This window comes from Amia ocellicauda, chromosome 3, assembly GCF_036373705.1.
Source record: "Amia ocellicauda isolate fAmiCal2 chromosome 3, fAmiCal2.hap1, whole genome shotgun sequence".
Classification (NCBI taxonomy): Eukaryota; Metazoa; Chordata; class Actinopteri; order Amiiformes; family Amiidae; genus Amia; species Amia ocellicauda.
The window spans coordinates 3614900-3639401 of record NC_089852.1 but is presented as its reverse complement, the minus strand read 5'-3'; the positions used below and the strand labels follow the sequence as shown (position 1 = coordinate 3639401).

At 45.9% G+C, this 24502-nt stretch overlaps 3 protein-coding genes across 5 annotated transcripts; 1 reads left to right on the top strand and 2 right to left on the bottom strand.

Moving 5' to 3' along the window:
- Window positions 1–46: 46 nt before the first annotated feature.
- LOC136732399 (caspase recruitment domain-containing protein 19-like) lies at window positions 47–4887 on the bottom strand. Of its 2 annotated transcripts, XM_066697757.1 has the most exons (6): window positions 4763–4885; window positions 3580–3719; window positions 3333–3489; window positions 2695–2763; window positions 1781–1849; window positions 47–1607 (listed from the first exon to the last, which is right to left on the bottom strand). In XM_066697757.1, the coding sequence occupies exons 1-6, from the start codon at window positions 4794–4796 to the stop codon at window positions 1507–1509; spliced, it is 570 nt and encodes a 189-aa protein (XP_066553854.1). In that variant the 5' UTR covers window positions 4797–4885; the 3' UTR covers window positions 47–1506. The 2 variants fall into 2 exon arrangements, with proteins under 2 accessions (XP_066553854.1, XP_066553855.1); XM_066697758.1 differs by lacking the exon at window positions 2695–2763 and having other exon boundaries at window positions 4763–4887.
- Window positions 4888–9713: 4826 nt separating this feature from the next.
- On the top strand, window positions 9714–17655 carry LOC136732383 (vesicle-fusing ATPase-like). The gene is made up of 9 exons (XM_066697756.1): window positions 9714–9736; window positions 10380–10449; window positions 11047–11208; window positions 11346–11542; window positions 12193–12331; window positions 12510–12584; window positions 12762–12949; window positions 13323–13393; window positions 13486–17655. The coding sequence occupies exons 3-8, from the start codon at window positions 11115–11117 to the stop codon at window positions 13368–13370; spliced, it is 741 nt and encodes a 246-aa protein (XP_066553853.1). The 5' UTR covers window positions 9714–9736; window positions 10380–10449; window positions 11047–11114; the 3' UTR covers window positions 13371–13393; window positions 13486–17655.
- Window positions 17656–18314: 659 nt separating this feature from the next.
- LOC136732357 (caspase recruitment domain-containing protein 19-like) lies at window positions 18315–23159 on the bottom strand. 2 transcript variants are annotated; one of them, XM_066697754.1, is made up of 6 exons: window positions 23035–23157; window positions 21848–21987; window positions 21601–21757; window positions 20963–21031; window positions 20049–20117; window positions 18315–19875 (listed from the first exon to the last, which is right to left on the bottom strand). In XM_066697754.1, exons 1-6 carry the CDS (start codon window positions 23066–23068, stop codon window positions 19775–19777), a joined length of 570 nt encoding a protein of 189 aa, XP_066553851.1. In that variant the 5' UTR covers window positions 23069–23157; the 3' UTR covers window positions 18315–19774. The 2 variants fall into 2 exon arrangements, with proteins under 2 accessions (XP_066553851.1, XP_066553852.1); XM_066697755.1 differs by lacking the exon at window positions 20963–21031 and having other exon boundaries at window positions 23035–23159.
- Window positions 23160–24502: the final 1343 nt, after the last annotated feature.

Here is a 24502-nt window from a genome sequence, read left to right as displayed (position 1 = left end):
GTCTTCCAGATTAATCCTTGATTACAAACAGATCTGTTCAGTATAATTGATCTGGAAATAGATATTTTATTTTAAAAAAACAAATAAAATACAAAGTTTTACCTCTCGATGTTGAAATAATTCAGATGCTTAATAATCTTTTCAGATGCTGACCGACAACATTGCATAGGAGTGTCTTGCTTAGTTTCAATACAAAAAGAGTGCATTTTATTCTCTCTAAGAGAGAAACGCTTGAGTAACAGGCTCCATAAACTCCACATTAAGTCTCTGTGAATGAGGCCCTGGTTACTCTACCTGACGTAATATATATGAGCACCAAACATATGAGCACAATGCATCAAAACAAAGGAACACACATTGAACAGCAAGCAAACTTGAACCCTGAAACAAAAATGAAAGGAATTAGAGTATAGGATCCCCAATTTGTCCAGGGCTGATAGACTAAGCACTGTGTTGTTGTAAGAGACACAGACACTCAGATGGCCAATGACAAGAATGTAGACCAATACATTTTAAGCACCACAGCTGGTGTCTCAACAGACAATCGATCTTCTGTCTTTGGGATGAACCGCTTGACGACTGAATGCAATTTTGCTTATCAAGAGATATACCCTGAGGCATACACAATACTGTAGAGCAGGGGTGCCCAAACTTTTTTATCATGAGAGCCACTCTTTGTAATGATCTCCTTCGGCGATCTCCAGTGCCGTGAGGTGGTGATGACGGTTCTCTGTCCTGTGGGTGTTGACGGTTAACATCTGCCCGGGGGGGTTTGACAGCAGTTTAACCTTGGTCCGGGGGGCGTGGGGGGTCTGACAGAACATTATTTGGTTTCCAAAAGTCTTCTCGCGACTGACTGGCAAGCACTCCACGATCAACCAGTAGATCGCGATCGATGTGTTGGGCACCCCTGCTGTAGAGCCTGATCATAGGTAGCTCATGGCTTCAAGTAGAGTTCTACCGTACTGAAAATAACTACGTTTCAAACCTATTACCTTCCCTCTAAAACGTCATTTTGTCTCAGACAGGTTACTGAACACTTTCCCTAATCCACTTAGCAGTTTGCCGAGTGACTTTCTCAACCAGACTAAAGCTGCCGTATTAATAAATATGTCAGTGCTCTTAATAGTGTGCAAGTCTTGAACCTGTACTTAACATTTGCATCTTCCAATTCCCTTTTCAGATTGAACTCATTTCCATCCTGCACTAAAGTTTAGCGAATATAGCCCTTGAGGTTTAGGGGTTTACATTTCAATAGCCATGACAGGTCATTCATACTCTTATGAAGAGTATAGCAATATTTCATAAATATTATTTTAAAAGGCCTCTTGGGGTAGGAATATGGATATAATATTACAGTTATAATAGATCATTAAAATATATATACATATTATACACATGCATAAAAAAGCAACATTTCCTACTGATGCACTTTTTTGGTAACATTATCTTTCTTGTCCTGTGCTGATTTTGGCACAAAGCTTTGGCAGGGGGCTTTAGCGATCTCTAGTCCTCGGCGTAAGATATCAATACTGCTTTAGCCCGTCTGCCCAGTCCTAGAGCAGAGAATCCAAGTATCTTCTTGGCTTCTCCAAGAGCTTTACTCTCTGAAAAACAAAGGAGCAACGCCTGAGCAAAAACAATCACATACAACATATTAACCTTATGTGATCTTTTGTATATAACAAATTAAAACGGGGAGAAAAGAAAAATGTTCCACTGACACATATTTTGTGACCTGAATTCCCTGAACAAAACTGAAAAGGAGGCAGTGACTCACCTGCACCATAATAATATAGAAAGGCGATCCCGACCGCAACGCTGAAGCAACTGATGAAGAAAAACGGACCTGAAAGGAAAACAACGTGACTGTTGCAGATCCTCACAGAAGACACAAAACCAGTCATACAAGCGCGGACAGCCTTGAGCAGCATGGAGACGTGTAACGAGCTTCATTCAATTACATGCTTAATTTATCTCACGTTCTCACAGGAACTACCGTAGAGTGTGGATTTACTAGCGTGTTTTTCTTTCCTTGATTTGTGAATTAATTTCCCTGTGCCAACTGGGGGAGATGTGAAGTAATTAAACTGCAGGAGACCCCCGGGGACACAGCGACAGGACCGCCGCAGACCAGCGATCACAGAGCCCCCGTTAATCAGCTCCCCATTACGGGAAATCTATAGCACTGCCAAGTGGCCAAATCAAACACGACTGCTGAACATGAATGGCGCGCTGCCTGCGTCACCAGATTCACTATAATTTAAAGATTTTTGTTTACTTGGCTTTTTTTTTTTCTCAATTATGCATCAGATCTCGGGCATCCATCTCCCGGTTTAAAATTGAGAAAAAGTAAGAAGTGTGGTATCCCAGGACCCATTATAAAAATGCTCAATTTTGTTTAAATAAGTCTAGTTTGCACCATTAGTCTGTCTTGGTTCACTGTCCTTTTAACAGGATGCGTCCAAATGAAAATAAGTGATAAAACCAAGACTGAGTGCGTGTAAAAGGCCTGGACGACTCTATCGAGCCTCTACATTATCGGAGGGGTCCTAAAGGATTGTGTTCATAATATTAGCAACAAATAAATAGCAAAGAAGAGCAATATCATGTGTGTGACTGGGTTTAGAAACAGACAACTGCAAACATTTGTCAAACTTAAGGTTACTAGTATGATTATGTGGTTTGATTTACCCCTGTCATTAAGAACAAATCTCTCCCTGAGGTCTGGATGAATGTTAGTTCCGTTAGGTTCGGGTGTTTCTGGGAATAAAAGTTGTAAATGGTTAGTTGCACTGCAAAAAACACAGAGCAAAGTGGCAGTAAATCAGTCTATGTTAACATCTGCCACTACGTCCAGTGCAAGATGAGTGACTGTCTACTGCTGGTTAAAATAAGGTACACTACGCATACTAATAGTGTAGCAACACGGATCTTCCACCTTGTAAAGTATCATTATGTGACACTTTTGACACAGATTCCACACACACAGTGTCTGCTTTACATTCAGGAAATGAAACTTGACAGGATCATCACAATTCAAGTTAATCTTCGGCTCTAAAGGCCACTGATCAGAACAGCTGCTATGGGATGCAGAATGAAATATGAATCAATGAAAATGCATAGATCACAGTTTGATAAATCCAAAATATATATCCGCTATTCTCTACTATCAATAAGGTCAGAATTAAGGACATGCAAGCCCGGCCATCATTCGTTACCTCGATATGGTGCAGAAATCAGGAATTCAAAGTAGGCCAATATTCCAGGCGTTAAGGAACTCAGCAGCTCTCGAGACGGCTGAAGTGAACATGTTTGCCGGGCAAACTTACCCCTCTTTCTCCTTCTGCTGGGGAGGCCGAGGTAGACGTCCTCCGCGTGGATCTGTAGAGCTCTGTAGAGTTCGTGACAGGCCTCCTCGCCTTTCTGCGTCAGGTGACCCAGGAGCTCGGCCAGTCGGACACCCGTGGGGACTTTCAGGTTCCTGAACTAGGGAGCACAGCAGAGCTAGTGTTGGTCCAAGACCTTCAGGGGAAACCAAGCAGGCTCTTAAAACGGAGCAAAAGGGAGGCGTCTTACCTTGTGCGCCTCCTTGTCACTCAGGATTTGAGGGTAAATTCGGTTCAGCTGCAGAACCAGTTTGTCAACCAACTCTGTGTTGAGCCTCTTGTCACACCTCAGAAACTGGCAGTCCTGGACCAGCTGATCATGGTAGCTGTCTGCCAATCAGAAGGATAGTAACACAATAATATGTGTGTGTGTATATATATATATATATATATACACATTATATAACTTACTTTTCCTGATTGATAATATAATATCACCAGTTTAACACTTTCAATTAGGTAAGTAAACAGACCTAGACATGGCACAGCTGTTAATAGCGCTTTTATAGGGGGCTAATCCTCCTCTGGGTTTATCATCTCTTGTTGTCCCTTCATTTGTTTTGGGGAATGACTGTCCAACAGTTTTAATGTCAGCCGTGTTTGGCGTTTGAGCCTCCATACACCTGCATGTTGTGTAAACCAGCCATCATTTAGGAAACGAGTTGGGTCACATTTGTTATCATATTAAAACATGTTCCTGCTTATGAGCAGCTGCCATTTGAATTGCAATATTTCATACAGATGCAAAGTGCGTATCAACAGTCTGTGTCCATGCTTTACAGGCAGTTCAAATAACCGATCGTATGTGTGTGTTGGTTAGTTGAACTTGTTCCACTGTTTTCTCCTCAAAAGACAGACGCCTTCATTGCGAGTCACTCCGGACTCATTGCGGCTGAAGCTGCATAATGTCGACACATTCAAGTGACGAGTCCATTTTATTAACATGCTGTATTTATATGCAGGGAATTACTATTCAAATTACGGCTGCATACATTACAGTTTCAAGTGCACTCACAGTTGCTAGCCCATTAACCATATGGACTTTCAAACAATACGAATTACTGCAAGTTTGTTTCCTCCTGCTCTCAAACTGACGCATCTATTTCTCCCATTTTGCGCACTATTTTCGCACAATCAGAGAACCAGACCAAGGCAGCAACCCTTCCCACTTGACCAGTCACTCTGGAGCAGCTGCTCCCATTAAACGGGTGAAAGAAGTGCCGGACAGTTCAGCGCGCAGCTGAGGGCGCATTTACAGCAACAAGTCCTGCGTCCGCAGCGCCGCCGCCCGTGAAAGCGGCTTCAGCGCAATATCGCCCTGTTTGCGCACAAGAGACGGGACTCGGACGCGCAGCGCGGTTAGGACCACAGACCTGACATAGTGGACGATCCGCAACTTCTCTCCATTTATGGCGGCTCTCGTCTCTCGCTTCGCCCACTTCCTCACTTCTCGTCCCTCCCGTGACGGCAGGTCGCGTTCGTGCTGCGCAGATGTGCGCAGGTCTGCGCTGCTCCACCAATGGGAGCGCTGGGATTGTGCGGACCTGCGCAGGTCTGTCCGCCGCGCTGGGCCGCTTCCACGGCGCGTCACGGCATGCAAACCAAGGGCGTGTGAAGAAATAAAAATAAACGTGGCCTGCAATATTTGTTTCCCCGACACATATTTCAATATTTTACAGTCTTAATCGAGTCATTTGCCTAACACACACATTTGAAAGAGGAAGAGGCTTAAAATTGCTGGACATTACAAATCCTGGTTTTCTTTATGTCTTGTAATTGTCTTTATACACATTAGGTCCATAAATATTTGGACAGTGACACAATTGTCATCATTTTGGCTCTGTACGCCACCACAATGGATTTGAAAGGAAACATTCGAGATTGCATCTTTAATTTGAGGGTAGATACATCCAAATCGGGTGAACGGTGTAGGAATTACACCCATTTTAATATGTGGTCCCCTCAATTTTAGGGGCTCAAAAGTAATTGGACGAACTAACATGAATTAGTAATATTCAATACTTGGTTGCAAATTATTTTACAGTCAATGACTGCCTGAAGTCTGAAACTCCAGCAATGCCAGCTCCAGCTCCGCTCCGGCTCGCCAACCCTAGACTGGAGTAAGGTCATCGTCTAATGGTTAGACGGAGACCTGGAGAGGCCTACAAGCCACAGTGTCTCACACCCACTGTGAAATGTGGTGGAGGATTGGTAATGATCTGGGGGTGCTTCAGCAAGGCTGGAATCAGGCAGATTTGTCTTTGTGAAGGATACGTGAATCAAGCCAAGGTTGTCCTGGAAGAAAACTTGCTTCCTTCTGCTCTGACAATGTTCCCCAACTCTGAGGATTGAGCCAGGTCAATCAAGGTGTGGATGGAGGACCAGCAGATCAAGACCCTGTCATGGCCAGCCCAATCTCCAGACCTGAACCCCATTGAAAACCTCTGGAATGTGATCAAGAGCAAGATGGATGGTCATCAAGCCATCAAACAAAGCCGAGCTGCTTGAATTTTTGCACCAGGAGTGGCATAAAGTCACCCAACATCAATGTGAAAGACTGGTGGAGAGCATGCCAAGACGCATGAAAGCTGTGATTGAAAATCAGGGTTATTCCACCAAATCTTGATTTCTGAACTCTTCCTAAGTTAAGACATTAGTATTGTTTGTTATTTTGACCAGTTGTCATTTTCTGCAAATAAATGCTCTAAATGACAATATTTTTATTTGGAATTTGGGAGAAATGTTGTCAGTAGTTTATAGAATAGAACAAAAATGTTCATTTTACCCAAACACATACCTATAAATAGTCAAACCAGAGAAACTGATAGTTTTGCAGTGGTCTAAATTTTTTCCAGAGCTGTATTTGTTGGTTGTTTCTTTTAGCTGTGAAACTGGGTATAAAGGAGGTAAAGGCTGGGAATGTGTCCCATTACCTCAACCTCTTCTGCCTAAAACTAACAGGGAGTCTTCAATGCACTCACATGGGAAGGCATGAGACATAAGTTTACGAAGCCATTGTTCACCCAATCTCCCTTCAGTCTTGTTCGAGCGCTAGGGTGTGTTTTCTGCATGTGTGGGGATGTGAAGCATTGATGCAGTAGATGGAGGCCGTGGGTTGCCCCCTGGTCCCTGCACTGACGCTGTATTCCAGTGTGCAGAAACTGGGAGATTGTACAGACGAGTCCCTTGGGTTCATCACAGGCCGGCCGTCTTGTCGTCTCTCTCTCCCTGTCCTCAGTGTCTATGGACGTGTGTCTGTGTGGGAGTGTGTGTGCATGTGAACCCATCTGTGCATATCCTGTTTTCTCGGTTACAAATTACAGACTCGGTTACAGAAATCAGTACTTGCTCCTGTTTGTGTAACTGTGTTTGACCAAAATGTTAAATATACACAAAACAGTTTGTGCACAAGTTTGTACATATTTACACACACACATATCTCAACAGCACAGGTTATTCAAAGGGATTTGGATAATATTCAGTTGTGGGCCGACACCTGGCAGATGAAATTCAATGTGGGCAAGTGCAAGGTATTACATGCAGGTAGCAAAAATGTCCACGATAATTACACTGTGGGAGGAATAGAACTAGATGAAGTAACGCATGAGAAAGACCTAGGAGTCTATGAGGACTCCTCACTTTCTCCATCCAAACAATGTGGGGAAGCAATAAAAAAGGCAAACACAATGCTAGGGTATATTGTCAAAAGTGTAGAACAAGGGCAGTGATGCTCAGACGTACACTAGTTAGAGCTCATCTGGATACTGTGGACAGTTCTGGGCTCCACACTTCAAGAAAGATATCGCTGCTCTAGAGGCAGTTCAGAGGAGAGCAACCAGACTTATTCCAGGTCTGAAGGGAAAGTCCTACTGAGAGACTGAGGAACTGAACCTTTTCACCCTGGAACAGAGGAGACTACGTGGGGACTTGATCCATCAAACCAGAGGAGCTTTTCCAGATCAGCAGGGACACACGCACCCGGGGACACAAATGGAAATTGGGCTTCAAGGCATTCAAGACAGAAAACAGGAGACACTTCTTCACACAGAGAGGCGTCACAATCTGAACAAACTCCCCAGCGATGTGGCTGAAGAGACAATTTGGGAACATTCAAAAACAGACTGGATAGGATCCTGGGATCATTTAGTTACTAATGGACACTAAACGAGCACGATGGGTCGCTTGGCCTCCTCTCGTTTGTAAACTTTCTTATGTTCTGATGTTCTTATATACATACATACATCTGTTATCTGTATGTGAGTATATAAATGTGTGTATTGAAAGTCTACCTCATTCTCTCTTTCGACGGTCGGGGTAATGTTTGCATATCCCAGACACCATAAAAGCACTGGGTTAGAATTCATGTGAAAGGCTTGAAACAAACCCTTACTGAGGAAGAAGTATGTATTTCACAGTGAAGATCAAATATTTAATCCTCAGTAAAATTTTGTTTAAATTCCTCCCCCGCTAAAAAATGAACAACGAACTGTCAGTTGTGCTGGGATAGGGACACACAGTCCCACTGGCTGCCCAATATGTGTCCAACTGGCATGAGCCTGAGGGACAGCATGTGACACTGACCTGAGTGTACAGTGTATAGACACCATGCCTGCTAGAGGGAGGGAGGCGGGGAAGGGAACCTGTTCTGTTTGTAATTGTGTTGTATGAGGGTGGGGGGGGGTATAAACTGTATTGTTAAATATTGTTACAATGTTTGTATAATGCTTTGGCAGTACAGATGTACTATAGCCATGCCAATAAAGCGAATTGAATGGAATTGAGATCCCAGAACGAGCAGATTTCCTCGGCAACGTCAGATGTGTGACGTGTACTGTGCGTCAGGGTGCGTGGAAGGCGTTCTTCGAGCGGGTGTCTGTGACGTCATCTGCGTAGCGAGCTGGCGCAGATCCAAACACTATCAGATAGAAGTTACAACAGACAACAATACAGCGGGCCGGGTATGTTTAATCCCTAATTCATTTATTTTAAAAATATACTCCTGTAGAAATGTGTTTATCTTGTCCACAGAGTAATAACGCTGTAGCAGGAAGAGACACAAGACACTGAGCCCAGTGACCCGAGCACAGGACAGCACAGTAATCCAACCCGGAGTCACATCAGCGGCGATCAGCGCCTGTGTGTGTCTGCCGAACTGCACTGGGCTTTCTGTCCGTCCGCTGACATGGCATGGCGAGCAGCCGCTGGGCTATTCCTCAACGTGTCGTGTCCAGATTCCTTATTATGTGCAGCATATATATGAACGGTGTGAGAGCTGCCTGTGATCCATCAGATGTGTACTTCATCTTTCCCGAAAACTGAGTGACGTCATGACGTCAAATAGCGACTGTTTCCCACAATCTGACAAATCCTAAAAACATATCATTGCCTATGCAAGTAGGGGAAGGGGTTCATCAAACATCTCAGGTGCAGAGAAGGACTGTTTTTCTGTCTGTAGCCTAACACGGACAAAACGCGGACGGGGCTGTGACGTGGCCAGAGAATGGGGCTGGAAATGCTTTTCCAATGGCAGCCCTCGCAGCATATCACCTCATAAAGGCTGCTATACACCTATGTAGGATAATTGTATAAAACGAAATACACAAATAAGTAAATAAATAAAATGCGAAATAAATTAATAAATATACAAATAGATACATAATTAGATAAATACAGATAGATGTATTTCCCTTTTCAATTTTTCTTATTTATTTATTTCGTATTTTATGTATTAATTTATTAATACATGAATATTTATTTATTAGTAAATAAATAAAGGGAAATAATGTATTTTCTTAATTCACCCAATGGTTAAACATAGATTCAGTCTGGACAGAGCTGCAATATGTGTCCTGTGTGAGGAGCTGAAAGGAGATCTGGAAAGCCAGACAACTAGATCTCATGCCATACTGGTATAACAATACATAACAACACAATACAATACAACAGGAGACACTTCCTCACACAGAGGCGTCATAATCTGAACAAACTCCCCAGCGATGCGGCTGAAGAGACGATTTGGGAACATTCAAAAACAGACTGGATAGGATCCTTGGATCACTTTGTTATTAATGGACACCAAACGAGCAAGATGGGGAGAATGGCCTCCTCTCGATTGGACACTTTCTCATGTTCTTCTTATGTTCTTCAAAATCACACAAGTGCATAAGCAAAATATGCAGTTAATACAATACACAAGTCCTACATCCTAGATTGTAATCGGTAATAAGTGCAGACAAGATGTGACGTCATAGTTCAGAGCTCAGGTGAAGGGGGCAATCACGTGCTTCATCAAGTGACAGGAGCTTTGGGGAGACGGGAGGCAATTACATTACTTTCCAGAGAACACGGTAACGTCTGAACTAAACAAAGAAACTTTTTAAATGATATTTGTTCTGTCATGTCTTCTTGTACATGCCTCTTGGCCATTTATGTTGTTGGCTGTGTTGTCCCATATGTTATTTCTATATGACACATGTTTTTTTGTGTGTGCCAAATAGGTCTGTTTTATTTTTAGTACTTAATTCACCAATAAGTCTATGCTTTCATAATTTAATTGGAGTTGAAGTTATATGTGTAGAGTTGTAGTTGGAAGTATGCACACCCTCTATTTGCAACAATGTTAGGACAGAAGTCTTCAACACATTTAAAAGACATGTTACTGTCTTGTATAGTGGCACAGAGAACAACTTACAATTCAAACAATGGTAAATTACTTTTGGAAAATACTGTATGCATAGGCCTACAATTAGGACCACTATTGTATACACATGTACACCAGAGTTTCATATGTTTGCTTTTTTCTTCATCAAATATCGCAACAGTTTAACATGAAACAGGGGCTGAAATAACATCTCCCCCCACTTAAATTAAACATTTAAATCTTATTCAAAGACACAGATATAGTAGTAAAGTAACTGTAATATTTGTGGCGCTGATTTCACAGCCTGGGCACTTCAATACTGCTCTAACGTCCACCCTTGCTCTGTGCAGATTGGCCAAAACATTGAGCTCATCCAAGCGGTCTTCGAAGAAGCCAAGAGCTCGTCTCTGACCCTAGTCGGTAAGTCATGAATGAATGAAACGCACTGGTGGCCAAGAGAATAAGCTTTCAAATGATGTTTGCATTGTAGGAATACAGAGTAACTTTTATGCACAGGAGCTGTGCATAATACTGCCGAATAATGCTTAAGAGGGTGTAGTAACACAGTATATAACGCTGAAATGTACATTATTTTTCAGTTTTTGGTAACCTAAACTTTTTTTTAAATCTCTGGCAGTTTATCGCTTACCTTTGTACCATTTCAGGTTATTCACTGGACTTAAACTGATTAAATTTCAATATAAACTGGAAAAATTGGGTGTTCTAAAACTTTTGACCGGTAGTGTACATATACATGTAGACTTTTTTCAGACTCTTATCTCAATTGTCAATGAGTATACTTCCATAGTAGAATTACTGACTGCAGTACAGAAGACATCCACAGGGTGGCGATATATATATCCATCATCATTTTCATAGCCCTTCACATCTCTGTGTGTCTGAATGTGTCTGAATAGGTGTAGTTGCAGTAACCCAGCTCTGTGTTTTCGCCTCACCTCTGTCACCTCTTCTGTCTCCATCTCTCCATCTCTCCCTCTCCGTCTTGGTGTCTCCCAGGCAAGACCAAGACCAAGACTGATCAGGACCACCAGTCCATCTTCAACCCTGACTGGAGGTTCGAGCACATGGGCATCGGTGGCCTGGACAAGGAGTTTGCCGACATTTTCATGAATGTCTTAGCCACCCACGTCTTGCCCCTCGAGATCATTGAGCAAATGGGTGAGCGCGCTCTCTCTCTTCCTGCCCAGTTTGTTTATCGGTTTAAGATGGGCTCCATCACTCTCTGTATCCCTCCCCTCCTTTCCTTTGTCACTCAATGTCTTCCTCCCTGTCCCTCTCTCTCCCTCTCTCTCCAGGCTTGAAGCACGTCAAGGGGCTGCTGTTGTATGGCCCCCCGGGTTGTGGCAAGAGCCTGATGGCCACAGAGATTGGGAAGATGCTCAACGCGAAGAAGCTGACGATTGTGAACAGCTACAAGATCCTCAGCAACCACAAGCAGACAACGGCCCAAATTCACAAGATGTTTTCCAGCGCCAAGGAGGAGTACAGAAGGGTGAGAGATCGGAGGCAGTAGAGGGAGAGAGAGGCAGTAGGAGTGGGGCTCTCCAGCTATAAGAACAATGCAGGAAACGTTATTCCTTGTGATTTCCCTTCTTGTCGAATGATGACACACATTCCCGTTGCCAGTTTGTGAAATGTCACCCATCAAACTCAAACTATATTCTGTAAGAAATACAACTGGAAATTGTAGTTCAGTCTACACAATCCTGTGCTGTGTGTAAGCATGGGAGACTGCACACATGTGTGTACTGGGGTTGCGTGATGTTGGAGGCTGGCTGTGGGCCCGAGTGGGGGTGGGGGTTGTTGTATGGACAAGCCCTGGGAGACGGAGAGAAGCCGTGTTGTGATTGGAGAGCAGCTCGGTGACAGGACCGGTTTGAGGCTGTTTCCACTCGTCACGAGAGAGAGTGTGTTGTGTGCTGGGGGGGGGTTTGAGTCTGGTCTCAATCTGCGCAGGTGTCAGCGGTGAGTTGGCGGCTCTTCTTTGGACTGGCTTGATATGAGGATCTCCAGCTTCCTGCTCTTTACAGCCACGGGTCTCTGCGCTCCAAAGTGTTCTCAATCCCTGTCTTTCTCTCCCTCTCTTTGTACCCGTCCTCTCTCTGTACCCGTCCTCTCTCTCTACCTGCCCTCTCTCTGCAGATGGGGGCCAACAGCGGACTCCACGTCATCATCTTGGACAAGATCGATGGCTTCAACAGACAGAGTTCAAAAAATGCTCTCTGTCAACTGCTGTCCAAGATGGACGAAGTGGACCAGCTCAACAACATCCTGGTCATAGGTACATCCGCACGGGGGGCAGTGGGTGGCAGGAGGGCTGGGAGCAAAAACTGGGGTATTGGTGAACTGGGAAGGAGCTCCGGTCCCCTCCCCACAAGACTGCAGTGATCAGGGGTGCCTCTCTCTCTCTGGATCTCCTGCTCTCATTCTCACTCCCTCTCTCCCTCTCCCTCCTGCAGGACTGACCACCTGGCCTGGACTGATTGACGATGCTCTGGTGAGACCTGGCCGCCTGGAGGTCCAGGTGGAAATTGGTGAGTTTGACAATGTGCTCCACGAGTGAGAGACCCAACTCTGCTCTCCATCTGCCTATAGCGAACACACGCACTAATACACCATCATTTCACTCTTTCTCCGGTTCTCTTTCCCCACCTCTCTCTCTCTCTCTCTCTCTCTCTCTCTCGCCCTCCCTCTCTCCCCCTGTCTGCCAGGCCTGCCGGATGAGGAGGGCAGAGAGCAGATCCTGCTCATCGAAACGGCCACGATGAGGAACTTAAACCGGTTGGCCAGTGACGTGAACTTCCAGGAGCTGGCCAGAGAGACAGAGGGGTACAGCGGCATGGACCTTAATAATATGGTTTCAGACGCCCTGGACAACGCAATTTGCCGCCACATCCAGGTCAGCTTAACTGGTTTTGGTGAAGCCACAAGACTGACTGACTGATCTCCCTTTGTCCATTCTGTGTCTCAGGATAGATGGGATAAATCAGCAGTCTAAAGCTTTGAATCATGTTTGTCCAATGTCAGTGATGAGTTTCCACTGCATCCAAAGCCATCCACCACTCTCATCCCTCTAAGGATGTCTGAGCTGCAGGTGCAGATAGAACCGATGAGATTAAAAATAAGGAAATCATTCAATATAAGTACATTGTAAACAAATGTGCTGCACAGATGACTTGACTCACAGGCGGTGAAGCTGAAGGCACTGTCTGTGATTGGCTGGATCAGAACTAACTAGCCTAACCTGTCCTGTCCTGTCCCCCCCCCGACAGACCAATAGCACAGAGGAGCTGCAGGTGATGCTTGAGGATTTCCTGTGACCCAAGAGAATGACATGAAACCTGTAAGTCTCTCTCTCTCAGCCTCTCTCTCTGACTGTGATTGGCAGCCAGACCTCTTTGCACTGACCTGTCCCTCCCTCCACGTGTTCCACAGGCCTTTGGCACCAACCAGTAGGACAGCAGACCGAGAACAGTGGCTGCACTCTCCCGGCCATTTTCCTACTGACTCGACTGAATCAAGTATAAATGTGGGGGTTGCTGGGTAAAGTATTGATGTTATGCAGAGTTGTAGTGCAGGGGCTGCTGGCACAGCTGGGCTGATGAAGAGGCTCCTTTCCTCTAGCGACAGGGCAGCGTGGACCTTGAAGAAACCCCACCCCCCACCCCGTCACCCACATCCACCCCGTCACCCACATCCACCCCAAGTACAGAAAAGAATCAGTGTGATCGTGCCCTACCCTCCCCCTCACAGGGACCATGGCTTGTACAAGTAGCGGTGCTCTGTGTCTCTCCTGCCTGACCGCTAAGCCTGTGTTGCCGGGTGGAGTGTGACGCCTGCATGTCCCTCCACTTGTGGCAAACACGTCCCGGTTGCTGGCCCAGTTGCTGGCCCGGTTGCTGGGTTGCCTCTGTGCTCGCACACTCACTCACTTCAGCCACGGCATGGTGACACCGGGAAGCATGGCGTATGGACAAGGGAGCAGGATGGAAAGCCATCAACTCCATCAGCCTGTTCACATGGAACAAGGATAGAACTTTCGGAACAGTCTGGGATGCCAGAGCGTGCCATGCACCTGAGACAGCAGGTCTGCCCGAAGGGGAAGCTGCCTAGGCTGGGGGACCCTCTAGAGAGAGGAGATTCGCCAATGTGTTGGCATGTGGCTCGTAAGGCGGCAGAGACTGGGCGAGCGGAGACCTCCTTGCCTGTTGATGTATGCAACCACCGCTGTGGTGTCTGTCCGTACTAGCGCATATCTGTCCCATAGGACTGGCAGGAAGTGCCAGGAGAACGTTGATGTGGAGGGCCCTGCCATCAAACATCTGCCAGAGACTGCACCCCAGCCTTTCTTGGAGGCGTCTGTCATCATAACCACTGTGGACAATCGGCCAAACTGGCACCAGAGAGAGATGCCTCCATGAGCACTTGCCTCTCCCTCTTCCGGTTGAGAGGCAGGGTCAGGGTGTCCCTTTGCCAGAGACTGCTGGGTCTCCTCACGACTGTGTCGCAAACCCTCCTGCTTGGCCTCCTCAGGATGAGGCTCTTGCTGATGTGGTTTCGCGCACAGAGGATGCACCCACGCCGTGATCGAGCACACTGCGTGATGGTCACTCAGGCCTGCTGGAAGGCGCTCCGGTGGTGGCGGAGCCCTCCCAATCTGACCCTTGGTGTGCCCCTCGGGTCAGTCATTCACTGAGTGGTTATGACGACAGACGCCTCCATGCAAGGCTGGGGTGCAGTCTCTGACAGATGTTGGATGGCAGGGCCCTCCACATCAATGTTCTCCTGACATTTCCTGCCAGTCCTACCGGACAGACATGCGCTGGTACAGACGGACATCACAGCGGTGGTTGCCTGCATTAACAGACAAGGAGGTCTCCGCTCGCCAGTCTCTGCCACCTGGAGAGCCAGATGCTCTTGTGGTCACAGTGTCGGCTCCGCTCCATCAAGCAGTCCACCTCCCCGGCTTCTCCGACACAGCAGCAGATCTCCGTCAGCCTCGGAGTGGCGCTTCGATCCGCTGGTGATACAGCAGCTGTGGAACCGCTTCGGCAGCGCAGAACTGGACCTCTTCACCACAGAAGAGTCTGCTCACTGCCCTCTATGGTTCTCTGTCCGAGACCAGTCCGGAACACTGGGGATGGATGTGCTGGCCCACAGGTGGCTGCACTGAACAGAGCCTAGGCAGTTCCCCTTTTAGGCGGACCTGCTGTCCCAGGTGGAATGTGACGCCTGCATGTCCCTCCACTTGTGGCGAATGCGTCCCAGTTGCTGGCCCGGTTGCTGGGTCGCCTCTTTGCCGCAGCGACTGGCGCTGAAGCTCGTACACTCACTCACGTCAGCCACGGCATGGTGCCACTGGGAAGCATGGTGTATGGATAAGGGAGCAAGATTGGAAAGCCATCAACTCCATCTGCCTGTTCACATGGAACAAGGATAGCACTTTCGGGAGGGACGCAGGCTTAGGCCGGAGCGTGACCCTGGACGCATCTCCTGCGAAACGCACACATGCAGGGTGTATAGAGAGGGCATAAAGCTCGCTCACGGGTTTGGAAGATGTAATTACCAACAGAAACGCAGTCTTCAAGCGACACAAGCTTGAGATCAGCTGACTGCAATGGCTTGAATGGGGCCTCGAAAAGTGCATCCAGCATGACAGCAAGATGCCATGTCGGTAAGGAAGGGTCGCGAGGAGCAGCAGCCTACGCACTCCCTTCAGGAACTGCGAGGCCAAGAAGGCCAGGCCCAGAGCTGGAACAGGTCTGGGATGCCAGAGCGTGCCATGCACCTGGGACAGCAGGTCTGCCCGAAGGGGAAGCTGCCTAGGCTGGGGGACCCTCTAGAGAGAGGAGATTCGCCAACGTGTTGGAGAGGCCAGGGAGGTGGACTGCCTTGCTGTGCCCACAAGAGCATGTGGCTCGTAAGGCGGCAGAGACTGGGCGAGCGGAGACCTCCTTGCCTGTTGATGTATGCAACCACCGCTGTGGTGTCTGTCCGTACTAGCGCATATCTGTCCCATAGGACTGGCAGGAAGTGCCAGGAGAACGTTGATGTGGAGGGCCCTGCCATCAAACATCTGCCAGAGACTGCACCCCAGCCTTTCTTGGAGGCGTCTGTCATCATAACCACTGTGGACAATCGGCCAAACTGGCACCAGAGAGAGATGCCTCCATGAGCACTTGCCTCTCCCTCTTCCGGTTGAGAGGCAGGGTCAGGGTGTCCCTTTGCCAGAGACTGCTGGGTCTCCTCACGACTGTGTCGCAAACCCTCCTGCTTGGCCTCCTCAGGATGAGGCTCTTGCTGATGTGGTTTCGCGCACAGAGGATGCACCCACGCCGTGATCGAGCACACTGCGTGATGGTCACTCAGGCCTGCTGGAAGGCGCTCCGGTGGTGGCGGAGCCCTCCCAATCTGACCCTTGGTGTGCCCCTCGGGTCAGTCATTCACTGAGTGGTTATGACGACAGACGCCTCCATGCAAGGCTGGGGTGCAGTCTCTGACAGATGTTGGATGGCAGGGCCCTCCACATCAATGTTCTCCTGACATTTCCTGCCAGTCCTACCGGACAGACATGCGCTGGTACAGACGGACATCACAGCGGTGGTTGCCTGCATTAACAGACAAGGAGGTCTCCACTCGCCAGTCTCTGCCACCTGGAGAGCCAGATGCTCTTGTGGTCACAGTGTCGGCTCCGCTCCATCAAGCAGTCCACCTCCCCGGCTTCTCCGACACAGCAGCAGATCTCCGTCAGCCTCGGAGTGGCGCTTCGATCCGCTGGTGATACAGCAGCTGTGGAACCGCTTCGGCAGCGCAGAACTGGACCTCTTCACCACAGAAGAGTCTGCTCACTGCCCTCTATGGTTCTCTGTCCGAGACCAGTCCGGAACACTGGGGATGGATGTGCTGGCCCACAGGTGGCTGCACTGAACAGAGCCTAGGCAGTTCCCCTTTTAGGCGGACCTGCTGTCCCAGGTGCACGACACGTTCTGGCATCCCAACCCTAGCGGCCATCTCTGCGTGCCAACGCCCCAATTGATGGCGAGCTTCCTGGGTCGCACTTCTTGGCCTCGCAGTTCCTGAAGGGAGTGCGTAGGCTGTGGCTCCTCGCGACCCTTCCTTACCAACATGGCGTCTTGATGTCGTGCTGGACGCACTTTTCAAGGTCCCGTTCGAGCCATTGCAGTCATCTGACCTCAAGCCAGAGTCGCTGAAGACTGCGATTCTGTTGGTAATTACATCTGCCGAACCCGTGAGCGAGCTTCATGCCCTCTCTATACACCCTTCATGTGTGCATTTCACGGGAGATGGGACACGCTGCGGACTAACCCTGTGTTCCTCCTGAAAGTGCTATCCTTGTTCCATGTGAACAGGCCACGTTTGAGTTGATGGCTTTCCATCATGCTCCCTTCTCTTCAGAGGACTGGGCTCTTCTCAGTGGGGGGGCTGAGGTGGGCTTGACATAATATTGGAGGGGGCTGCTCTATACACCTTTTGGGCACACTTACTGTATTTATTTATTTTACAATACACACTAAAACGTCTGTTTATCTGTTATCATCAAAAGGAGAATAAAAAGATTGCAGCTCATTGATGCAACACAACTAAGCGAATAAATAAATAAACAATATTCATACAAAAAGGTTAATAGCTAATGACTTTAAATTGGAGAATGTATGTTAAAAAGTCCATGTATGTTACGTTACAAAGTTAACGTGTTTAGATTGGGTTGCTTCAGTTAGCTTTGACTCTTATTATTGATGTTGTGAAATGTATCGAGTGTACATATCAAGTTGTATTATTCTCTAGTGAATGAGGCGTCTTCCAACTTTCTACACCTTTTACCTGCTTTATAGGGAATGAGATCTTATGAATCTAGTAGTGAGGCACCCTATGACTGACAATGTAAGAAGGAACTGTCTTAAAAATATACACAGATACAGCAAACAAACATTTCCAAGTAAAAATCAATCAATCATACCATGTTTGTTTATCTGAAGTCACAAATTAATCTCAGACCCTTAGATGCAATATATTGTATGTTATTATCTTTAAAATATTTCACCAATTCCAGTTGTGTATGGTTAATTAATAAACCAGACCTCTATTTTAACAGAAAACAAAAGTCATTTCTATGAATATATAATGTTTATATCACCACAAAGAAATTACAAATATAGAAAACAAGGCGAGAAAACCTTCCATAATTATTATTAATTGAGTCTTCCAGATTAATCCTTGATTACAAACAGATCTGTTCAGTATAATTGATCTGGAAATAGATATTTTATTTTAAAAAAACAAATAAAATACAAAGTTTTACCTCTCGATGTTGAAATAATTCAGATGCTTAATAATCTTTTCAGATGCTGACCGACAACATTGCATAGGAGTGTCTTGCTTAGTTTCAATACAAAAAGAGTGCATTTTATTCTCTCTAAGAGAGAAACGCTTGAGTAACAGGCTCCATAAACTCCACATTAAGTCTCTGTGAATGAGGCCCTGGTTACTCTACCTGACGTAATATATATGAGCACCAAACATATGAGCACAATGCATCAAAACAAAGGAACACACATTGAACAGCAAGCAAACTTGAACCCTGAAACAAAAATGAAAGGAATTAGAGTATAGGATCCCCAATTTGTCCAGGGCTGATAGACTAAGCACTGTGTTGTTGTAAGAGACACAGACACTCAGATGGCCAATGACAAGAATGTAGACCAATACATTTTAAGCACCACAGCTGGTGTCTCAACAGACAATCGATCTTCTGTCTTTGGGATGAACCGCTTGACGACTGAATGCAATTTTGCTTATCAAGAGATATACCCTGAGGCATACACAATACTGTAGAGCAGGGGTGCCCAAACTTTTTTATCATGAGAGCCACTCTTTGTAATGATCTCCTTCGGCGATCTCCAGTGCCGTGAGGTGGTGATGACGGTTCTCTGTCCTGTGGGTGTTGACGGTTAACATCTGCCCGGGGGGGTTTGACAGCAGTTTAACCTTGGTCCGGGGGGCGTGGGGGGTCTGACAGAACATTATTTGGTTTCCAAAAGTCTTCTCGCGACTGACTGGCAAGCACTCCACGATCAACCAGTAGATCGCGATCGATGTGTTGGGCACCCCTGCTGTAGAGCCTGATCATAGGTAGCTCATGGCTTCAAGTAGAGTTCTACCGTACTGAAAATAACTACGTTTCAAACCTATTACCTTCCCTCTAAAACGTCATTTTGTCTCAGACAGGTTACTGAACACTTTCCCTAATCCACTTAGCAGTTTGCCGAGTGACTTTCTCAACCAGACTAAAGCTGCCGTATTAATAAATATGTCAGTGCTCTTAATAGTGTGCAAGTCTTGAACCTGTACTTAACATTTGCATCTTCCAATTCCCTTTTCAGATTGAACTCATTTCCATCCTGCACTAAAGTTTAGCGAATATAGCCCTTGAGGTTTAGGGGTTTACATTTCAATAGCCATGACAGGTCATTCATACTCTTATGAAGAGTATAGCAATATTTCATAAATATTATTTTAAAAGGCCTCTTGGGGTAGGAATATGGATATAATATTACAGTTATAATAGATCATTAAAATATATATACATATTATACACATGCATAAAAAAGCAACATTTCCTACTGATGCACTTTTTTGGTAACATTATCTTTCTTGTCCTGTGCTGATTTTGGCACAAAGCTTTGGCAGGGGGCTTTAGCGATCTCTAGTCCTCGGCGTAAGATATCAATACTGCTTTAGCCCGTCTGCCCAGTCCTAGAGCAGAGAATCCAAGTATCTTCTTGGCTTCTCCAAGAGCTTTACTCTCTGAAAAACAAAGGAGCAACGCCTGAGCAAAAACAATCACATACAACATATTAACCTTATGTGATCTTTTGTATATAACAAATTAAAACGGGGAGAAAAGAAAAATGTTCCACTGACACATATTTTGTGACCTGAATTCCCTGAACAAAACTGAAAAGGAGGCAGTGACTCACCTGCACCATAATAATATAGAAAGGCGATCCCGACCGCAACGCTGAAGCAACTGATGAAGAAAAACGGACCTGAAAGGAAAACAACGTGACTGTTGCAGATCCTCACAGAAGACACAAAACCAGTCATACAAGCGCGGACAGCCTTGAGCAGCATGGAGACGTGTAACGAGCTTCATTCAATTACATGCTTAATTTATCTCACGTTCTCACAGGAACTACCGTAGAGTGTGGATTTACTAGCGTGTTTTTCTTTCCTTGATTTGTGAATTAATTTCCCTGTGCCAACTGGGGGAGATGTGAAGTAATTAAACTGCAGGAGACCCCCGGGGACACAGCGACAGGACCGCCGCAGACCAGCGATCACAGAGCCCCCGTTAATCAGCTCCCCATTACGGGAAATCTATAGCACTGCCAAGTGGCCAAATCAAACACGACTGCTGAACATGAATGGCGCGCTGCCTGCGTCACCAGATTCACTATAATTTAAAGATTTTTGTTTACTTGGCTTTTTTTTTTTCTCAATTATGCATCAGATCTCGGGCATCCATCTCCCGGTTTAAAATTGAGAAAAAGTAAGAAGTGTGGTATCCCAGGACCCATTATAAAAATGCTCAATTTTGTTTAAATAAGTCTAGTTTGCACCATTAGTCTGTCTTGGTTCACTGTCCTTTTAACAGGATGCGTCCAAATGAAAATAAGTGATAAAACCAAGACTGAGTGCGTGTAAAAGGCCTGGACGACTCTATCGAGCCTCTACATTATCGGAGGGGTCCTAAAGGATTGTGTTCATAATATTAGCAACAAATAAATAGCAAAGAAGAGCAATATCATGTGTGTGACTGGGTTTAGAAACAGACAACTGCAAACATTTGTCAAACTTAAGGTTACTAGTATGATTATGTGGTTTGATTTACCCCTGTCATTAAGAACAAATCTCTCCCTGAGGTCTGGATGAATGTTAGTTCCGTTAGGTTCGGGTGTTTCTGGGAATAAAAGTTGTAAATGGTTAGTTGCACTGCAAAAAACACAGAGCAAAGTGGCAGTAAATCAGTCTATGTTAACATCTGCCACTACGTCCAGTGCAAGATGAGTGACTGTCTACTGCTGGTTAAAATAAGGTACACTACGCATACTAATAGTGTAGCAACACGGATCTTCCACCTTGTAAAGTATCATTATGTGACACTTTTGACACAGATTCCACACACACAGTGTCTGCTTTACATTCAGGAAATGAAACTTGACAGGATCATCACAATTCAAGTTAATCTTCGGCTCTAAAGGCCACTGATCAGAACAGCTGCTATGGGATGCAGAATGAAATATGAATCAATGAAAATGCATAGATCACAGTTTGATAAATCCAAAATATATATCCGCTATTCTCTACTATCAATAAGGTCAGAATTAAGGACATGCAAGCCCGGCCATCATTCGTTACCTCGATATGGTGCAGAAATCAGGAATTCAAAGTAGGCCAATATTCCAGGCGTTAAGGAACACAGCAGCTCTCGAGACGGCTGAAGTGAACATGTTTGCCGGGCAAACTTACCCCTCTTTCTCCTTCTGCTGGGGAGGCCGAGGTAGACGTCCTCCGCGTGGATCTGTAGAGCTCTGTAGAGTTCGTGACAGGCCTCCTCGCCTTTCTGCGTCAGGTGACCCAGGAGCTCGGCCAGTCGGACACCCGTGGGGACTTTCAGGTTCCTGAACTAGGGAGCACAGCAGAGCTAGTGTTGGTCCAAGACCTTCAGGGGAAACCAAGCAGGCTCTTAAAACGGAGCAAAAGGGAGGCGTCTTACCTTGTGCGCCTCCTTGTCACTCAGGATTTGAGGGTAAATTCGGTTCAGCTGCAGAACCAGTTTGTCAACCAACTCTGTGTTGAGCCTCTTGTCACACCTCAGAAACTGGCAGTCCTGGACCAGCTGATCATGGTAGCTGTCTGCCAATCAGAAGGATAGTAACACAATAATATGTGTGTGTGTATATATATATATATATATATATATACACATTATATAACTTACTTTTCCTGATTGATAATATAATATCACCAGTTTAACACTTTCAATTAGGTAAGTAAACAGACCTAGACATGGCACAGCTGTTAATAGCGCTTTTATAGGGGGCTAATCCTCCTCTGGGTTTATCATCTCTTGTTGTCCCTTCATTTGTTTTGGGGAATGACTGTCCAACAGTTTTAATGTCAGCCGTGTTTGGCGTTTGAGCCTCCATACACCTGCATGTTGTGTAAACCAGCCATCATTTAGGAAACGAGTTGGGTCACATTTGTTATCATATTAAAACATGTTCCTGCTTATGAGCAGCTGCCATTTGAATTGCAATATTTCATACAGATGCAAAGTGCGTATCAACAGTCTGTGTCCATGCTTTACAGGCAGTTCAAATAACCGATCGTATGTGTGTGTTGGTTAGTTGAACTTGTTCCACTGTTTTCTCCTCAAAAGACAGACGCCTTCATTGCGAGTCACTCCGGACTCATTGCGGCTGAAGCTGCATAATGTCGACACATTCAAGTGACGAGTCCATTTTATTAACATGCTGTATTTATATGCAGGGAATTACTATTCAAATTACGGCTGCATACATTACAGTTTCAAGTGCACTCACAGTTGCTAGCCCATTAACCATATGGACTTTCAAACAATACGAATTACTGCAAGTTTGTTTCCTCCTGCTCTCAAACTGACGCATCTATTTCTCCCATTTTGCGCACTATTTTCGCACAATCAGAGAACCAGACCAAGGCAGCAACCCTTCCCACTTGACCAGTCACTCTGGAGCAGCTGCTCCCATTAAACGGGTGAAAGAAGTGCCGGACAGTTCAGCGCGCAGCTGAGGGCGCATTTACAGCAACAAGTCCTGCGTCCGCAGCGCCGCCGCCCGTGAAAGCGGCTTCAGCGCAATATCGCCCTGTTTGCGCACAAGAGACGGGACTCGGACGCGCAGCGCGGTTAGGACCACAGACCTGACATAGTGGACGATCCGCAACTTCTCTCCATTTATGGCGGCTCTCGTCTCTCGCTTCGCCCACTTCCTCACTTCTCGTCCCTCCCGTGACGGCAGGTCGCGTTCGTGCTGCGCAGATGTGCGCAGGTCTGCGCTGCTCCACCAATGGGAGCGCTGGGATTGTGCGGACCTGCGCAGGTCTGTCCGCCGCGCTGGGCCGCTTCCACGGCGCGTCACGGCATGCAAACCAAGGGCGTGTGAAGAAATAAAAATAAACGTGGCCTGCAATATTTGTTTCCCCGACACATATTTCAATATTTTACAGTCTTAATCGAGTCATTTGCCTAACACACACATTTGAAAGAGGAAGAGGCTTAAAATTGCTGGACATTACAAATCCTGGTTTTCTTTATGTCTTGTAATTGTCTTTATACACATTAGGTCCATAAATATTTGGACAGTGACACAATTGTCATCATTTTGGCTCTGTACGCCACCACAATGGATTTGAAAGGAAACATTCGAGATTGCATCTTTAATTTGAGGGTAGATACATCCAAATCGGGTGAACGGTGTAGGAATTACACCCATTTTAATATGTGGTCCCCTCAATTTTAGGGGCTCAAAAGTAATTGGACGAACTAACATGAATTAGTAATATTCAATACTTGGTTGCAAATTATTTTACAGTCAATGACTGCCTGAAGTCTGAAACTCCAGCAATGCCAGCTCCAGCTCCGCTCCGGCTCGCCAACCCTAGACTGGAGTAAGGTCATCGTCTAATGGTTAGACAGAGACCTGGAGAGGCCTACAAGCCACAGTGTCTCACACCCACTGTGAAATGTGGTGGAGGATTGGTAATGATCTGGGGGTGCTTCAGCAAGGCTGGAATCAGGCAGATTTGTCTTTGTGAAGGATACGTGAATCAAGCCAAGGTTGTCCTGGAAGAAAACTTGCTTCCTTCTGCTCTGACAATGTTCCCCAACTCTGAGGATTGAGCCAGGTCAATCAAGGTGTGGATGGAGGACCAGCAGATCAAGACCCTGTCATGGCCAGCCCAATCTCCAGACCTGAACCCCATTGAAAACCTCTGGAATGTGATCAAGAGCAAGATGGATGGTCATCAAGCCATCAAACAAAGCCGAGCTGCTTGAATTTTTGCACCAGGAGTGGCATAAAGTCACCCAACATCAATGTGAAAGACTGGTGGAGAGCATGTCAAGACGCATGAAAGCTGTGATTGAAAATCAGGGTTATTCCACCAAATCTTGATTTCTGAACTCTTCCTAAGTTAAGACATTAGTATTGTTTGTTATTTTGACCAGTTGTCATTTTCTGCAAATAAATGCTCTAAATGACAATATTTTTATTTGGAATTTGGGAGAAATGTTGTCAGTAGTTTATAGAATAGAACAAAAATGTTCATTTTACCCAAACACATACCTATAAATAGTAAAACCAGAGAAACTGATAGTTTTGCAGTGGTC

What these genes read in the sequence shown, in the direction of transcription:
- LOC136732383 (XM_066697756.1), top strand. Translation starts at nt 11,115, where the DNA reads ATGGGCATCGGTGGCCTGGACAAGGAGTTTGCCGACATTTTCATGAAT. An exon ending in CAACAACATCCTGGTCATAG is followed by an intron (nt 12,332 to 12,509) that starts GTACATCCGCAC and finishes TCCCTCCTGCAG; the next exon opens with GACTGACCACCTGGCCTGGA. An exon ending in GGAGGTCCAGGTGGAAATTG is followed by an intron (nt 12,585 to 12,761) that starts GTGAGTTTGACA and finishes CCTGTCTGCCAG; the next exon opens with GCCTGCCGGATGAGGAGGGC.
- LOC136732399 (XM_066697757.1), bottom strand. Translation starts at nt 4,796, where the DNA reads ATGGAGAGAAGTTGCGGATCGTCCACTATGTCAG. An exon ending in CGGATCGTCCACTATGTCAG is followed by an intron (nt 3,720 to 4,762) that starts GTCTGTGGTCCT and finishes TCTGATTGGCAG; the next exon opens with ACAGCTACCATGATCAGCTG. An exon ending in GTGACAAGGAGGCGCACAAG is followed by an intron (nt 3,490 to 3,579) that starts GTAAGACGCCTC and finishes TGTGCTCCCTAG; the next exon opens with TTCAGGAACCTGAAAGTCCC.
- LOC136732357 (XM_066697754.1), bottom strand. Translation starts at nt 23,068, where the DNA reads ATGGAGAGAAGTTGCGGATCGTCCACTATGTCAG. An exon ending in CGGATCGTCCACTATGTCAG is followed by an intron (nt 21,988 to 23,034) that starts GTCTGTGGTCCT and finishes TCTGATTGGCAG; the next exon opens with ACAGCTACCATGATCAGCTG. An exon ending in TCTATATTATTATGGTGCAG is followed by an intron (nt 19,876 to 20,048) that starts GTGAGTCACTGC and finishes TTTGTTTTTCAG; the next exon opens with AGAGTAAAGCTCTTGGAGAA.